The following is an 18723-nucleotide window of genomic DNA, read 5'->3' on the forward strand; positions in this document are numbered from 1 at the left end:
GGGTTTTTCGTACATTCACGTCAGCACGCTTGTATTTTTGGAAAACCGGAACATTTCGGGGGATAATGGACAGTGAGCTCATGGAACTTTACATTTGTTCATACCTAAATAAGTAATAATTTATTATTATAATTATTATTATTTTATAAAAGCTGATAGTATAATAAAACTAATGGGCTGGTCAAAGTCAGTATGTTTATATCTCATGTGGAACTTAAAAAACAATGGCTGTTGTTTCTGTCCGTCTAATTGTACTGCACGTACCTGCTGCATGGGAACGGCACTGAACTGCATCAGTGCATTGAGTGGCTCATCATCAGTATCAGTATAAAGATATGATATTACCATTAATAAAATGTGTTTTTTGCTATTTAGGCTTTAATACAGCAACGGGTTGGAGGACCTTGTTTTCTAAATTTGCGTCGGCGGAATCGCAGATCTGAAACAGGTAAAAATATACGCAAATAATAGATGTGGCATTCATCATATTACAATTTGAACTCAATCTCGTTTTGTTTTGTTGTAAAGCACCTGACTTGGGTTACTGATCCATTTGATAGTGGAGCACATCCACTCACTTGTGATTTTCACGAAACCTGTCGAGATAATGTGGTCGTTTCTCTCTCTCTCTCTCTCTCTCTCTCTCTCTCTCTCTCTCTCTCTCTCTCTCTCTCTCTCTCTCACACACACAAACACACAGTTAGATAAAAAAAAAATTGTTGGATTACTTAAGAGCTTACTTTGCATTTTATTGTAATTTTTCTCATTTAATATTTAGTCCTTTCAAAAAATGTATCCATATAAATGATTCGATCCAAAGTGCATTTGAACAGCGGTAACTTTCTTATGCTTTGTTACATTCATACGAGCAGATGGAGAAGTTTGAAGCAGAAGAAATAGAAATAAACCTTGTGTAAGTTGTCAGCTTTATGCTAAGCTAAAATGCTATTTCTAGCCATTTTACCAGGCACGATCATATTTTTTTATGAAGAAAATTCACGTTGGATCATTTATTTTTTCTGGTAAGACTATTATAATATTAGGGCAAAAATCGTATTCTTGATGATAATTTTTCTATTGGTTTCCTGTTAAAATATCTAAAAATCCTTCTTAAAAATAAGATCAATTTGATTTATCTTGTTTTAGAAACAACACTGCATAAGATATTTAGGTTTTTCAGAGAAAGTATTTTTAACATGTGTAAAATTGTGTGTCTTACTGTACTTGCAGAGTTGTTATAGTCAAAACAAGTGAAAAAATCTACTTGTGCTGAAGAAGTAATGCAAAAAGTATTTAGAATACGTTTCTGACCTTGAGTAATCTTGAGCAATCTAACAGAATATGTCACAAATTACATTTTACTGCATGTATTCTGTAATATGTAGTGGAATACATTTAAAAAGTAACCTGTATTCAATATTCGTTAGACATTCGACCCTAACATAATTGTATGTAATTGCTAAATAGTGACGGTTTATGCTGTCTCTCATTCAGATAACACTGTAAATCATAATAGCGAAAGCAATTATGAAGTTATTCTATAAATGTAATTGTTTTAAGTAGAGATGCACCGATTGACCGGCCAGGGACCGGAATTAGCCGATTTTCCACATGCTCGGCCGGACCGGTGACCGGCCGGTCAGTCTCACGTCTTTCCGATTCCAAGCCGGTCTGTTTTGTTGCCAGCAGCGCAGGCAATAACACCACAGCCGCATGTAGACATGTCATTGGCGTGGAAGATCATCACTGTGAAGAATACATAAAGTTCGAAATGTGTAATAATTGTTAGGCCAAAGTAACCACCACAATAACATTCGGAACAACAAACCTAATTAGACATTTAAAACACCATCACCCAGCTGAAAATGCCCATTTTAAAAAAAGAAGCTAAAAAGGGAAAGCGGCTAAAGCAAGCCAGAGCTCAGAGCCAGCCACAAGTCAGCAACCTCTCCTATCATTCCTTGGTATGAGCAGTGAAAAGACCAAAGCAATTACGAGGAAAATTATGGAATTCATGGCCCTGGATGACCAGCTGTTCTCCATAGTTCAGAACTATGCTGTTTTTGGTATTGTTTGTATTGTTGTACACTGGAAGCTTCTGTCACCAAGACAAATTCATTGTATGTGTAAGCATACTTGGCAATAAAGCTGATTCTGATTCTTCTGATAGTTGAGGACAGAGGGTTCAGAAATCTTATACATTTCCTCGATACAGAGTAGGTGGTTATTTTCCGACATCGCGTTGCCCGAGTTGTTTAATCTTGTGTCATGTCAAACACGCAGCCTGTTATCTGTCAACATTTGGGTACACAAATCCGGGAGAGGGGAAGTGGGGTGCTGGATGGCAGAGGCAGGCTAAATACTATACAAATTGTGCCGTTGTGATTTAATGTGCTGAGTATCGTAATTTTTCCCACAGTGTCCGATATTAAAATCAGTGCGACACACATTGCAAAAGGTGTGGGCATTGTCGATATGAAATTAAATTCTTCCATCCAGCTGTTGTTAAATGTACATGTATATTTTGTTTTTTTCACCGGAGCACCAGCTGAGTCTTCTCCCATCTACCAGTGATGCTTGATTTAACATCCCGCGTCTACTGCCTGCGCGGATATCAACAGCTCAAATGGGTTTTGGTTGCCAGGTTGAGGTCACAAATTATTTGTAACTTGTATGATGTGTCGATTGTGTGAGTAGGATGCGTTTCATTCAAGATCTGGCAACTGGACCACCTTGGAATAATATATTGATGTGATTATTCATATAACGTGGTTTGGTCCATACAAATTACGGGAGTTTTTTTGGGAGAAATAACAAAACGGGAGACTCCCGGGAAAACCGGGAGTGTTGACATGTATGGTTAAGCCGTTCCCGAAGCAGTGCTCAGTTTTACAACTGATATTTGGACATCTAACGTAAGTTGAGCGTATTGGACACTTCAGTTTTTCAGATCTTTGGAATTTGTTTTGTTAGACGAGTAATAAAGAGAAAAAGGTCCATTTTTAAAAAATTGTGGAAAATGACATCTGTTATATAAAGCAACTCATTTGCAGTTAATTGTTATTTCTACCTCTTTCCAATCACAGTGCACTCTATTTTGAGAGTTGTTTAAGTGAGAGAAGATCCTGTAACTTAGTGCAGTTTGGGGGAAATTGTAATGTTTAATAATTTATTTTATTATGAAAATAAAATGTTGCATTGAAGAAAGGTAGATTTTATTTTTTATATGCGGTCAATAATACTTAGAAAGAAAATCGGAATCGGAAAAAATCGGTATCAAGGTCACACTTGCAAAAAATCGGAAACCGGAATCGGCCAAGAAAATTGCAATCGGTGCATCTCTAGTTTTAAGCATCAAAAGTGAAAAATGCAAAACAGCGATCCCAACTAGAGCATTCTAAGTTAGGGAGTGTCTCAAAAGTGCAAAACGCACAAATATCAGTTATACATTATTCCATTAGAAAGTGGTGATTTTAAATGTTTAAGGGTTATGTTGGTAAACAAGTTAAATATAGATCATTTTTGATTTATATCTATGTTATAACTAATTATTGTAAACTAAATTATTTAATTAAATTTAATTAAAACTTTCTGGCTATTTTACCTAAAGATCTCCCATCACCTGCATTTATACACACCTGCTACATATCTTACACAGCTTTGATTGTGAAAATGTAAATTTTTTTCTTGGATAAGAAATTAGCCAAGACATCAGAAAAATTAATTTGGACCTCCACAAGTCTGGATCATCCTTGGGAGCAATTTCCAAATGCCTGAATGTACCACGTTCATCTGTACAAACAATAGTACACAAGTATGAACACCATGGGACCACGCAGCCATCATACCGCTTAGGAACGCATTCTGTCTCCTAGAGATGAACGTATAAGGTGTTTGAGTGATTGCTGCTGGAAATTGTATTTGTGCATCAAAGTAGCATTCCCATAGTACTGCCTTTTATTTTTGATGATTTTGATGAGTTTTTTTTTTTTTTTACTTTAAATGTAATGCCGTAAAAAATGACTGTTACAGTAATGAAAATCATCATTGAAAACAATGGGAAACTTAAAAGTTTATTGTATCATTTATGTATCGATATTTGATCATACGTAGTATTGCATTACGATGCTGAGAATTGGGGGGTAAAATATGCTAGTGGTTTGAAAATAATATCACGGTGCAATTAAAAATAATTTTTTATTCAAATAAAAAATTTGGTGCTTAATGTTGGCTTCATTTTCTTTATGCAAAATATAATTTAATATTTTTGTGAATTGATTTGGGGTATGACCAGGACATTTTCTTGACATCTTTTCATGAGAATCACCCACTTAGATAATCCTTCCACCACATCAATATTATCAGAAATGTTCAAACAGATAATTTTTCTTGGATTATGTCAATGCATCCATGGTCTGTCATTTGTTTATTCAACAGTCGTCAGTAATATAGCCAAGTGACTGGTTTTAATCTGTTATTTCATTCACAGAAGAGATGCCTAACGCCTCTACAAGACCTAAAAGGACGAGACGTCAGAGGCGAGCTCAGAGAGAAGATGCTGCGAGAAATGAGCTGGTGTCTCGATCACTTGAGAGTGCTCAGCAGTGTCTGTTCAGTCAGGACTACGGCACTGCTTTTGTTCATTATCTCTTGGTGCTAAACATCGCTCCAGCCCTTAAAGACTTTGCAAATGTAAGCTTGGTTTCTCAGCAACTATTCCTCACTGTAACTTAGCACTTTTTAAGCTGGTTATGCATCAACGCGTGGCAGAATGTTGTATCTGAAGTTGACTTCAAAAGCAAAGTCAAGCATCAGTAAATGTGTTTGATGTCTACAGGAGTCATTTAGATTCACTCTGTTTAAATGGGCTGATGAGCTGGATTCTCTGGGACGCATTCAGGACCTCTTTGATTGCTATGAACAAGCTATGGAGTTGTTTCCAGTCGATGAGGTGATAGTGAACAGCATGGGAGAGCATCTCTTCAGGTATGGACAAAATTTGCCAAATTCAAGTTGTTACAGTAATACAGGTTGTCTTATATGCTATGTAAAACTGACTGTACAGAAGATTGTGTTACATAAAAATTACAAGTCACAATCAGCAGCTAAGCAGCTAGCTGGCTTTTGTTGTCATTTAGAAACATGTCATCACAACAACATTGCGCATTCAATATGGACAATTTATAAAAAAATGCTTCCAACATTGTCAGAATCGTGGTGACTGACTAGTTATTTATCAACATGCACAGTTCGAATGCTAACGTACTCTTAACTAATGAGATTCAAACATGGAGACACTTAACACTTGTCATTGTGCAGTTCACGCATACATTTGAGGCAGCTTTCTTCAGTATTGGATACTTCTAGAACACTGTAGTAGTTCAACTGCATGTTCTTTTGTATGGGGCCATCTTTTTTATGTGTCTATTAAATCGTTTGACTGTCATTTTATTGTTTGTGTTTTCATTCAACAACGTTACACAAGCACAAAATGAACTGTGTTTTATAACATTTTTAAAACTGTATATTACATTCGACATTGTGTGACTTGAAGAATTTAGGGTTAAAGTTATTTCATCATACCAATAATAGGATTCAAAGCAATATTGTTCATTATCCTACTTTGTCAAATTCTGCTGACTTTATGACTGATCTTCGATATCAATCTTGTCTTACTGTGAATTAAGTCAAGTTTTCTTCAATTTGAATAACACGAAACCCACATATGTTTTAAAAAACAGTTATTTTACTTAATAAGCTTGATAACAGTGTGCAAACAGTTTAGCTTGATAGCATTGTGCAAATAGCATATGGTCATTTTACGACTATCATATAGGTCATATAATGCAAGTTATTACTACTTATATAAACATCTGGACTTGTGTGTACCTGGACATCTCCTTATGGGTCAAAACGTGTCTACAAACAACATAGAATGGCAGTGATGGCTAGCCAGCAGACACTCATCCACTTTCATTCATTTCTGTCTTTTTAAAAAATGTAAACCTGCAGAACTTGCAAATCACAAACTCCAGCACAAAAAATATGATTGTGCACACAAATTAACAAGTCCCACACACGCGCCTGTTATTTTCTGCACATGCGCAGAACTGTACACACTCACGAGTTATTTTCTGCTCACACGCGCGCAAGTTATTTTCTGCACACAAGTTGGTTTTGACACTCAGGGGCGGGGCCCAATCCTTTCTGTTAACAAATGCTATTGGCTGCTGACCAAATACTGTATTGATTGGCTGCATCTCTTCGAATCTCTTGTGATTGGCTGTTGTTGGACGAGAACAGACAGAAAGCGGGAACTTTTTATTTTTGACAAGAAAAAACATACAAAACTCTCTTAGTGGAGAAATAAGAAATATACATCAATTGGAACAATACAATTATTGTCAGTGTAAATGAAAGAAAAGTGTCCCCTACACAATACTGAACAACAAAAAGCAAACCACCATATTGGTTTAAAAAGTCTCAAGATCAAAAGGCTTGAGAAAAAAATTAAATATTAAAGAAAACATTTAAATAAAAGCATCCTTTAGACATAGCATACAAGTGGATATTTACTACACATATTTGTTGCGATTTTACTAGACTTATTTCAGTGAGGAAAATACAATTTATAATCGTCCATAAACCATGAAAAAGAAGTCTTCGAATATCTCCACTTACTATAATGAATGATATTTACCCATGAGGACAGTCATATTAACCAAATCAGATAGGGATGAATCTACATTATGGATCCATATTAAAGAGAATTTGTGATAAGTCAAACATCAGGATGTCATCAATCTTAAATGACAGCTAATTATGTAAATCAGACCAGAAGCTTTTTGCCATAGGACATACAAAGAACAAGTGTTCCAGAGTCTCATCAGCTGCCTTACAAAATACACAGGGATACTTCCCATTTAAACATCTTTCTAAGAAAGTCAGCAACCGGATATATTTTATAAATAATTTTAAAGTGAGTCTCTTTGACTTTAGGGGAAATGGGCCATTTGATGAATTTGAAATGTGGTTTATCTATGGACAAGGCATTCATATTTTGAATTTGTACACACAATCCTCTATTATAATCCAAAAAACGTTTGTTATATAAATACATTTGTTATAACATTTTCTGTAATGTAAATTACTAGATTTGGTAAGGTTGGTGGAAGTCTTATTCTCACATGCATAAATGTGTTTTGGATTAACGGTAATAACGGTATTGATTTACACATTTAAGTGCGGTTAAGATTATACTTGAGCAAAAATGCAAAATGTCCCAAGAATTTACCATTATCATCAAATTTATCATTCACAAACACAATACCTGTCTCATACCAATCACTTTTAAACAATGATTTCATATTAATTGTAATGGCCCTGTTATTCCATAGGGTGGATCCATGGGGAAAAAAGTTGTGGGTAAATATAATTTGACAGTATTGGAGAAGTTGTTTGTGGAAGTTTGATAATTTAATAGGAATCTTAGATACCTCAATCACATTTTAAAAGAAATTCAGGCCCACCTATTTTATTAAATAGAAATCTAGAGATCTATCACATAGAGTAAGTATGATTTCAACCATTGCCCCAAAAATGTATTCAAAGTCCAAGGCATTGATACCACCCTTATCATTCTCTTTCACTAACTGTGATTTCCTAATATAATGGGTTTTATTTTTTACAAAGGAGGGAACTGGGAAGATTGGGAATCGGATGATGGCAGACAGTAAAGAGGTTATGGTTACTTTCTATAAATTCCTCCTTAATTTCTTTTAGCTGTAAGATGTTTTGTGCGTTTTTATTTATTTATTTATATATGTATGTATGTATGTGTGTGTGTGTGTGTGTGTGTGTGTGTGTGTGTGTGTTTTCTGTCTTTGATAATAACTGAAAATAGGTGGAAATATAGAACGTAGCCAGGCGTTTAGTGAACCTGTTTAGAGGTACCCTATCTATCCATATCTATCAATCTAACGTTAATGTTGAAGGGAATGTTAGTGTTTCACAAAATGGTAGGTGTAGATAGCTAGATGCCAGATAGTTCCCAGCTTGTTTGTGTGGTACTGCAAGGGCCATCCACTACTCATCAGCCTCTACATTAATTCATTATATAGATGAAATGCAGACTCCGAGAGGAAGCCAGTCAGGCCCTGGGAACCTTGGGGCTGGGAAAGCACAGCAGGTGCAGCAGAATAAGGCCAGGTTAGGAAATCAAGTGTACATAAAATATAATATTATTACAGGAATGTCTCTCTGAAATGTTTGATTCTGATTTGTCAGTTGCAACATTATATGACCAATAATGATCGTTGTCAGCAGCAAGGTTTTATAATGACCGCGCATCCGGCCCTTCTTTCATGTTTCTTATCACTCTTTGTATGGACGTCTCGTTTTATTCAAACGCAGCTAGTGTCATCTTGCCTCTCGTGTGTGTGTGTGTGTGTGTGTGTGTGTGTGTGTGTGTGTGTGTGTGTGTGTGTGTGTGTGTGTGTGTGTGTGTGTGCACAAAACATCTTACAGCTACAAGAAATTAAGGAGGAATTTAGAAAGAAACCATAACCTCTTTACTGACTGCATCATCCTTCCTACTTTCTGTCTGTTCTCGAAGAGATTCAAAGAGATGCAGCCAATCAATACAGTATTTGGTCAGCAGCAAATAGCATTTGTTAACCCAAAGGATTGGGCCCCGCCCCTGAGTGTCAAAACCGACTTGTGTGCAGAAAATAACTTGCGCGTGTGTACAGTTCTGCGTGTGTGCAGAAAATAACTGCCGCGTGTGTGGGACTTGTTAATTTGTATCATATTTTTTGTGCTCGAGTTTGTGATTTGCAAGTTCTGCAGGTTTACATTTTACGTGCGAGCTGTGTCATCGTGCTCACGCTGTTGAAATTCACTTGCGCGCTGTGTTTATGCACTTGCGCTGTTTTGTCCAACTTCTAATGCCATACATTTGCATTTTTTTCAATGTTCTTTGTGCAAATGGCAAAATAGCACATTTACACAGTTAAACAAATATCAGATGCTAAAACTACATTGTTATAGTCCTTACCAGGAAATATATTTTAACGTCTGTTGTTGTTAATGCTTGAGGACTTGCTATTAGCTGTTGTTATTGCATAATTAATGAGGTACATATGTGCAGGTTTTGGGGACTGTTTGGGGGTGTTATTAATTAAATTTTAAAGGTTATTGGGCTTATAGTTATGTTTTAAGTTCCGTTTAATGTTAATTATGTCATTTTATGTTATGACATGGGATTATTTTTATTATTATTTATAATTATTTTTTAGTTACCCTGGGTGAGATTAGTGTTCCTTTGAGTTAGGCATGATAATGTTTGAGGTAATGACATTTATCTAAAAGTGTTTTGAACCAAAGTAACTAATCTCTTCGGTAAATGATTCGGCATGTTGAAGCGCTAGAAATGCCATTGGAGTCACCTGGGGTGAATTCATATGACTTGGTAAGTCTGATATGTGCTTAGAAGCATTGTTTCAAACCAAGTGATTCTTTAAGATTTTGAAGCTTTATGAAACAAGTCTTTTAAGCACCCTTCTCTTGATTAAATTAGCTGAAGCCTAACCTATTGAATGCTTGAGTGAGATATCAGTTTGATCATTATTATCTATCATGAACAGAAAAGCAGTGATTCAAAGTGGCTAGTAGTCACTCCTTTTCAGTCAATTCCCATGCTATACTACTGTTAATGCGTGCACCGGAAGTGAACATATTGTTGTGTCAGCCGAAGTTCAGTTGAGGTGTAGGCTAAAAGTGGGGTTCCGGCGCCCCTGTTTAGAAACATAGTCAATTGTTGGAATGGTTTCTTTTGTTTCAGAATGGGATTTCGGGACGAGGCTGCCGGACATTTTTACAAAGCACTCAAACTCCGACCAGACTTCCCAGAGGCAAAGGAGAACTTTTATCGTGTTGCTAACTGGTTGGTGGAACGCTGGCATTTCTTAATGCTCAACGACCATGGCCGGAACCACAAGTACCAGCTGGCAATTCAGAAAGCTGTTATGGGAGGATGCAACACTGTTCTGGACATCGGAACTGGCACCGGCATCCTCGGGTGATAGTTTTACTGAAACATTACTTAACATTGTTATTTAAAGGGGTCATATATGACATGCCTTATATTACATGACACATAATTTTATTATGTTCCATGAGGTTTACTTATAATATTAATGAAGTATTTTTGGACAAAAAAAAAAAAACGGTAATATATGTAAAACATGATGATTTTCCACCCTCAATCTGACCCTCTGTCAGAAACACCCAGTTTTGTTGCTGCTTCTCCTTTAAGACTTGACAGTAGTCCCCCACTGTTATGATTGGCTCTTGACTGATTTGGTCTCTAGTTGCCATGTCACTGCTCACCGCTACTGGGTGGGTTATGGAAGTGATATGGTAAAGTAGGCACTGTTGTGTGCAAATGTCTATTACAGTGTGACATCAAATTGTTGAGGTCATAGAGAGTCATTTTGGCAGCTTGGTTTCAACAAATGCTCTTTTGCAGTTAGGAGGAAAGTTTTGATTTCTGAAACTTACAGTATTTTTTTTTATAATACCATTAATGCTTACATGTGAAAAGATCAAGGAAAATGTAATTCCTCATGTCATGACCCCTTTAACAGAAACCTGATGTATAGGTTGTATACAGTGAGTGTGTTTTGACACTGTTTGGTTGGCATTCTAGAATGTGTGCAAAGATGGCAGGTGCTTCTGAGGTCTATGGCTGTGAGCTGTCAAAGACAATGTACGAGCTGGCATGCGAGGTGCTCTCAGCCAACGGGATGGCAGACAGCATAAAGATCGTTCACATGAAGTCTCTGGATATGGAAATTCCAAAAGACATTCCAAACAGGTAAGTGGTCTGTTTGTACAATTAACCAAATCCATAATGAAATGTGTGTATGCTGTTTCAAAGCATAATGCATTTGCGGTAAAGCATATTCTGATAAAACATCAATTATTTGTACATAAAAAAAATCCCTATGAAGAGTAGCTAGATATTAGTTGTTAGTTGACCTGCATTGTTTGTGTATTTTATCCCTTTTGTTAGGGTGTCACTGGTTGTAACAGAAACTGTAGATGCAGGGCTGTTTGGTGAGGGCATCGTTGACAGTCTGATTCATGCATGGAAGCATCTTCTGTTACCGCCACCTGTAAGTCACTTTCTAAACAGGTTCAGTATGTATATGCCGTATTGTCTGTTCACAAGACAATACGGTGAATATAGTGTAATCCTTTTATACAAATTACTTTTATTCTGATCCGATGTTTGTCCAGCCATGACCAGGGATTTCCACGCTGAAAATTCAAGTTACCTTGCACTAACATGTTAATGAATATGTTGGCAAAAGATTCCATACTTGCTGCCCTAGGGCAAGATCCTTTCTTGCAAATCCTTACTCTTGATTTGAATTCAATATGGCAAGCCTCTTCACAAGTCAGAATCAGAGAGTAGCTTTTAATTTAATTTTATTATCTTATAATAATCGTATTATTAACACACCCTCATGCCATCCCAGATGCGTATGACTTTCTTTCTTCAGCAGAACACAAACAGATATATTTAGAAGAATTTTTAAGCTCTGTAGGTTTGTACAATGCAAGTGAAGAGTGACCAGGAATTTAAAGCTCCAAAAATCACATTTAAGCAGCATAAAAGTGATCCATAATACTTCAGCGGTTTAATCCATGTCTTATGAAGCGATCCAATCGGTTTTGGGTGATAACAGACCAAAATGTAACTTTTTCTTTTTTTCACTTTTTTCACTATAAATCATTACATCAGCAGTCTCCTTGGCTCATGAAACCTGTCAAGAAAATGTCCTGGTTATATTTAAACCCAAATCAATAGACAAAAATAGGAAATTATATTTTGCATAAAGAAAAGGAAGCCTATATTAAGGACCATTAAGATTTATTTTTTTCACTGTGACATTATTTAAAGAACACTTAAGCACATCTAGCGATCTGCGGATACGCCCAGCACTATGAAGTGTAATCAAGCTTGAAATCATGATCATGCCTTGAGATTGCAGAATGGTGTTAAATTTTGGTCTCTTTTTACCCAAAACTGCATAGATCACTCCAGAAGACACATATTAAACCACTGAAGTCACATGGATTACTTTTATGCTGCATTTATGTGCTTTTTTTGCATGTTCAAAGTTTTGGTCACCATTCAGTTGCAATGTGTGGACCTACAGAGCTGAAATATTCTTTCTAAAAATCTTTTTAAGAAGTTTTTGTTCTACAAAAGAAAGAAAGTCATACACATCTGGAATGCAATTAGGGTGAGTAAATGAGAGAATTTTCATTTTTGTGTGATCTATCCCTTTATATGTGGCATTTCAAATTGAATTAACAGGGCCACCTAGTGGCTAAATGAGGCACAAAAACGTGTTGTCTGTTTTAAAATCATTATCATGATATATCAAACAACACATTTAAGCATTAAAACATTTCAACAGAACACCCAGGAACCACTGTCCAGTCCATCGCAAACAGGCCGAGTAATACCTGCTGGTGCAACTGTGTTTGGAGTGGCTGTACAGTGCTACGAGATACGTAGACACCACAGGTGAGAGATCATAGCTTCTTATGCATCATTGACACGTTCTATAGGATAATGCATATATTACTCTGTTATATCATTTTATTTTGTCACATTTATATGATAAGCAGTTTTATTTCCTGTGTTGTATTTCTTTTTGAAGTTGGGGCTGGATTATCGAAGGGGTTGTCCTAGCTAGCATTAGGGGAGGGATATTCTTATTCTAGAGGGCTTTTTATTAGACAATAGTTTTGATTGTAAGGTCATCAATATATTTGGTCTGTTTTACTGAAAGAGAGACTACATTATTAGAGTCTTTACCTTATTATAGTTAACTTAAAGTACACTTAAAATACATATAGATGACTTCAAAGCTCAGACATGGATTATGATAAAACCCCTATAATATAATACTATATTTAAAAATCGAATAACATAAAGAAGCTAAAGCTCTTGAGTAAGATCTTAGAAAAACTACATAGGACTTTAAGTACCTGAACTAATAAAGGCACACAAACTATTAGTAATAACAATGCACTTCTTAACTGCCTTAACCAGCGGTCATTTTCTACCGATTTCAGGCTATGTGCATCTACAGTGGGAGGGTTAGACCTATCTGCAGTAGGACAGATCTACAGTCCTGTGAGCTGTTCAGCGGAGTCTGAGGATAGCACAGAGCCCTATACTACTGAGAGACTGAGCCGTCTGCGTGGAGGATACATTCTACTCACACAGCCTTTCACAGCACTGGACATAGACTTCAATAATGTGCAGGTATAGAGATCACTGTACTTAATTCTGACGAGCAAGTGAGCTACACTTATCAGATGACCTTGATTTGCCTGTAAGAACCTGACATGGACAGCCGAACAGGTCACAGTGTTTATGATGTTATACTAAACAGTGCAAATTACATGCATACTGGGAACTTGGGAAAAATGTATATTCTTTAAAAATATATATATATATTATTTCATTATTTACACATCCTCATGTAATTCCAGATGTACATGACTATCTTCTGCAGAGTGCAAATGAAGATTTTAGAAGAAAATCTCAGCTCTGCAGGACAGGTCTATACAATGCAATGAATGGTAGCCAGAACGTTGAATCTCCAAAAATCACAAAGTCAGCATGAAAGTAATTCATATGACTTCAGTTGTTAAATCTATATCTTCAGAAGCAATATTATAGGTGTGGATGAGAAACAGATCAATATTTAACTCCTTTTTTACTATAAATCTCCACTTTCACTTCCACATTCTTCTTGTGTTTTCTGGCGATTCACATTCTTTGTGTATATCACCACCCGCTAGTCAGTGGTGGACATTTTTTGTTAAAAAAATACTTAAATGTTGATTTCTTTCTCACCCACACCTGTCATATCGCTTCAGACAATAAGTATTTAACCACCAGGGTCATATGGATTACTTTTATGCTGGCTTTATGTGATTTTTGGAGATTCAAAGTTCTAGCTACCATTCACTTGTATTGTATGTACCTATAGAGCTGAAATTTTATTCTAAAATGTTTGTTTGTGTTCAGCAGATGAAAAAAAGTCATTCACATCTGGGATGGCATGAGGGTGAGTAAATGATGAGAGAATTTTAATTTTGGGGTGAACTATCTCTTTAATGTGACTAAAACAAAATGGCATAAACATGGCAGAAAAACTCACTAATTTTTATAAGGGGTCTATAAGAAATGCAATCAAATTGCAGGAGCTGGAGGGTCTTTGCTCCAGAGAGGTGACACTGCTACGACTACGTGTGACTCAGGATGGAGTTCTTGATGCTCTGGCTGTGTGGTTTCAGCTGCACCTGGACCAGGACAACCACCTGTCCACTGGCCCACAGGAGAACACATGCTGGGAGCAGGCTGTCTATCCTGTACAGAGTCCATTCAGTAAGAGCTACTGATATACACATGGTACAGTTGAGAGTAAAAATGATCTTTATTCTAGAACTATGTGCTCAGAAGATTTTTTTGGGGGTACAAGGAAGACAAGTCCATGATTTGCCAGCCAAAGAGACTGCATACTCCGCAGAAAAGAAAATCTAATTTAAGAAAAAAATCTGATTTCACCACTGTGAAAGAATTCTAAATGCATTAATGTCAGAAGCAGTGGCTAAATAAGTATTATTCCTCCCAATTTTATCAGGTACATTACAATTAAAGGTGCACTCCGTAACTTTTATTGTTCCCATCATATTGGACTTGCAGTGACACTTAGTGGTGTGGCAGCATCATCATTCAAATCAATAGTTTTCAGTTACAGATGCCATTGTAGATATTCACTATTCACAATCAGCCATGATTAATTTAATCCAGGAGTGAAAGTGTCCAATAACAAGACAGTTACTGAGATTTAGTGAGTAGAATTCAGCTGATCATGTGATTCTAAAATGGCAGCACCCATGAGGGCCCCCCTACCCCATGTAGAATAAAGCTGCTTTTATAAGGTTACTGATATGACTAGAGTCATCATCTCATGATTTTGTACATACGTTTCAAAATTATTATTTATTTCTTTAGGAATAAAACATTTTTTATTGGGGAAAAATAGGGAGTTATGTAATTTATTTCACATTAGGGAAAATGTTTTGCTGAAAATGTTTTTCCATTCACATTTAAAATTATGCCGGTATTTCTTGCACCACTATTCTGGAACACTGCTGAATCTACATCACCATGGCAAAATAAATAATTTTTAACTCTGGGTACAAAAATATATGTTCATTGCATTATCTTCGCTGGTTGCACACAAAAATACACCTACAGCGCAAAATGTGTAATGAAACAGTCAAAAGAATCAGTCTAGTTGCAGGGAATCTGGCACTGCAAAAACAAAAGTCTGTAGGTAACAGTATATAATGATATTTGGTCTTATTTTAGTAAAGATAACTAATGTTTTATTGACGGTCAGTCATTCCTGGAGAATGGAGTCATTCTGAGTGATGATTAATTGACTTCAATCATTCATGTCATCCCTCAGATACCGTGAAACGTGGTGATGAACTGCTGGTGGAAGTTTCTTCTAAGGACACTTATCTGAGACTGTGCTGTGTTGCTTTTGTAAGAGACGGACAAACATTCCATCTAGATGATCTAAATAAAGGACCTTCCAAGATCCTCACCACAAACCCTGAGGCAGACCTATGCAGTGCTCTGGCTAGCCTTCAAACCAACCTGGAGAAACCATCTCCCACTTTTTTGTTAGAGTGTTCAGAGATCGCCCTCCTCAATAACACAACATATCATAACAGCTTCCAAAAGGCCATGAGCAAACTACTAGCTTCTCTTAAGTCAACTAGGAGCTCACAGGACTCTGATCCGGTCTATGTACTTGATGTTTCAGAGGGCTTCTCCGTGCTTTCCTTGATGTCAGCCCAGCTAGGTTTAGATTCAGAAGAATACAAAAAACTCAGCACAGGGTTGGTTCAAGCCTACAGCTCGGTGGAGAAGGAACATCACCAGGCGATGCTGAGACTGCTGGCTAAAGGAAATGGTGTGCCTGAAAGCACTCTGGAGTTCTGGTTGAGACATGTGGAGGACGATTCTGCTGTTCTGCAGCGGCCAGCCACTGAGAAGCTCTGGAGTGCAATCATCATGGACTGCATAGAAACCTGCGGCCTTATCAGACAGAAACTGTTGGAGAAAGCGGTGTTTGCAAGGTAATGTCGTCTTTGTGTCTAAAAAAAACCTTGTTATTTAGTTTTCTGGTCAGACATTTATCTTCTCAACTGCCATTTTAGGTGTTTGTTGGAGGATGGTGGACAGATTTTCCCAGAGCGTATTGTGATCCACGGCATGCTCGTAGAGTCAGATACACTGCTTCAGGAAAGCGCTGTTCAAGGAACAGAACCGACTCTTGGGTTCAACATTGCTCCATTCATCAATCAATTCACAGTATGTCCTTCAACTACTTGCACTTGACCAATTTTCTCTCTGGATGAGGCCCTGTAGTGGTTTATTTTATTTGTTTTATTTAATTATTATTTCTAAGAACCAGTGAGCATTTGAAAGTAATGAATTTTCTTGGTTTATCTTCAGTTGGAAGGTCCTTCTGCACTGCTGCCGTTTTGTATTTATTGTGTATTGTTTGCATTCAGTCACCCTAGGCATTAGTTTGCTTTTATGAGACTCGACTTTGAACTGCAAAATCAAGGGCACGTTCTCTCCCAAATGCCAAAATGCGACATGCATACATTTGATACCAGAGACATTAAGGCCACGGTATTAAGACACACTTTTTTTAATATATATATTTTTTTTAATCTATTTGTCTGTCTGCCAATCTCTTTTCTATCTATCACTTTCTTTTCTGTCTGTCTGTCACTCTTACTTGTCTGTCTGTATATCTATCTATCGCTGTTTATTTTCTATCAATCCATCACTTTTTATTTTCTAACATCACTGTCAACATCAGTTTTTCTTGACAAACCAAAACTTGTATTCTTCCAAAGAAGAATCACGTGGCTCACTGTGCATGACACCGCGGAGACTCGCAGCATGTGGAGGCTCATGCTATTCTCCGCGATATACGCACAATTTACCACGTGCCCCATTGAGAGTGAAAATTACTAATCGCAAACACGAGGTGGTTACCCCATGTGACTCTACCCTCCCTATCAACCTGGCCAATTTGTTTGCTTAGGATACATGGCTGGAGTCACTCGGCACACCCTGGATTTGAACTCGCGACTCCAGGGGTGGTAGTCAGCGTCATTACTTGCGGCGCTACCCTGGTCCCAATTAATGGGTATTCTGATATATCTGCACTTGTGGAAATTTGATACATTCTGCATACAATTTCAAATGGATTCTATGCTCTTCTTTAGTGTAAAATCTAAACTTTCTCTTAATTAGACACCATGAGTAAGTGTCTCCTGTAATGTATTACTTTCTCAGGTACCTGTTCATATGTTTTTGGACCTATCCACCCTAGAGTGTACACATCTTAGTGAACCAGTAGAACTCTTCACACTGGACCTCATGAACAGCACTGCCAATTACACCAACAAAGATGTCAAAGTGAGTCCAAATAGTTTTTGGTTCAGATCTTTTTTTACCTCTATCTGTAAGATGAATACAAATGTAATTTGTAACTGTTTTGTTTGTGAATTTAACCTGGGAACAAATTATTTAGAACTTTTGGACCAATGAATTTCTATGACTTTTCCATGATCACTGGTTATAGATTTTTTTTAAATAATGAATTAGACCAATTTGTGAAGCATTTTAACCAGTTAATTAAAAAAAAAAAAAACGGACTCAAAATAATTATTTACTCACTAATCTCCGAGCAATATCTAGCTCATTAAATATTTTAAAACATTGAAAAAAATTCTATTCACTATAGAAATTTCCAGGACTTTTTCAAGCCAGGAAAACAATATTGAAAATTCCCTGATATTGTTTGGTTTACCTGTGTACATGACATGGTTGTAATTAAAGCATAAAGTGTCAGGTTCTGTTCCCAAATAAATCATTGCTTTGCACTAAAATACACTTGAAATGATGACTTCCTATTAAAACAGTTTAGGTCTGGATTAGTAATCTAACTACCTTAATTTCATTCATTATTTATTTTTGACAGATTCAAGTCAGTACTTCTGGCAAAGTGACCGCCATCCCCTTCTGGTATCAGATCCATCTGGACTCTGAGCTGAGCGTCAGCACCTTCAGTGCAGACTCTCACTGGAAGCAGGCGGCGGTGGTCCTCCAGCAGCCCCTTGCAGTGAGCAGCGGAGAATGGGTCCAGCTCAGCATCCGGCTCCACAAGAGCAGCATCTCCATATCAGCTGTTAAAGATGAAGGGCTTGGAGCTGATGAATGACGTCAGCAAGGGGAGGGGTTTGTAGACATGAAACCATCACAGAAAGGGTGCTTCTAAGCAATAGCTCATGAAGGGGAGGAGTTATGATTATGTTAAGCCTGAAATACAGTAAAGTACACTTCAAAATGTACAAATCACTGCTAATGGGCAATTGTATTATTGATGTATTTTACAATGTAAATATTTTTAAAAAACACATTTTACATAAAACAAATTTCACTACTAAATTGTATGGCTCGATACATATTTTAGGTACACTTATTGAAATATAAGCAGGGAATAAAGGCAATGAATATACATTTCTAAATTA

The 18723-nt window shown here is 36.8% G+C and overlaps 1 protein-coding gene across 2 annotated transcripts; it reads left to right on the plus strand.

Annotated features, from left to right (window-relative positions):
* The first annotated feature begins 1 nt into the window (after window position 1).
* prmt9 (protein arginine methyltransferase 9) lies at window positions 2-18717 on the plus strand. 2 transcript variants are annotated; one of them, XM_052137176.1, is made up of 14 exons: window positions 2-112; window positions 376-448; window positions 4490-4692; window positions 4838-4986; window positions 9842-10078; window positions 10709-10876; window positions 11075-11177; window positions 12492-12601; window positions 13156-13348; window positions 14296-14479; window positions 15570-16248; window positions 16330-16483; window positions 17486-17608; window positions 18174-18717. In XM_052137176.1, exons 3-14 carry the CDS (start codon window positions 4495-4497, stop codon window positions 18411-18413), a joined length of 2538 nt encoding a protein of 845 aa, XP_051993136.1. In that variant the 5' UTR covers window positions 2-112; window positions 376-448; window positions 4490-4494; the 3' UTR covers window positions 18414-18717. The 2 variants fall into 2 exon arrangements, with proteins under 2 accessions (XP_051993136.1, XP_051993135.1); XM_052137175.1 differs by lacking the exon at window positions 2-112 and having other exon boundaries at window positions 269-448.
* The last annotated feature ends 6 nt before the right edge of the window (window positions 18718-18723 follow it).

The sequence above is a fragment of the Xyrauchen texanus genome, chromosome 11 (assembly GCF_025860055.1).
Source record: "Xyrauchen texanus isolate HMW12.3.18 chromosome 11, RBS_HiC_50CHRs, whole genome shotgun sequence".
NCBI classification, from domain to species: domain Eukaryota; kingdom Metazoa; phylum Chordata; class Actinopteri; order Cypriniformes; family Catostomidae; genus Xyrauchen; species Xyrauchen texanus.

What these genes read in the sequence shown, in the direction of transcription:
- prmt9 (XM_052137176.1), top strand. Translation starts at nt 4,495, where the DNA reads ATGCCTAACGCCTCTACAAGACCTAAAAGGACGAGACGTCAGAGGCGA. An exon ending in ACTGGCACCGGCATCCTCGG is followed by an intron (nt 10,079 to 10,708) that starts GTGATAGTTTTA and finishes TTGGCATTCTAG; the next exon opens with AATGTGTGCAAAGATGGCAG. An exon ending in ACACCAACAAAGATGTCAAA is followed by an intron (nt 17,609 to 18,173) that starts GTGAGTCCAAAT and finishes TATTTTTGACAG; the next exon opens with ATTCAAGTCAGTACTTCTGG.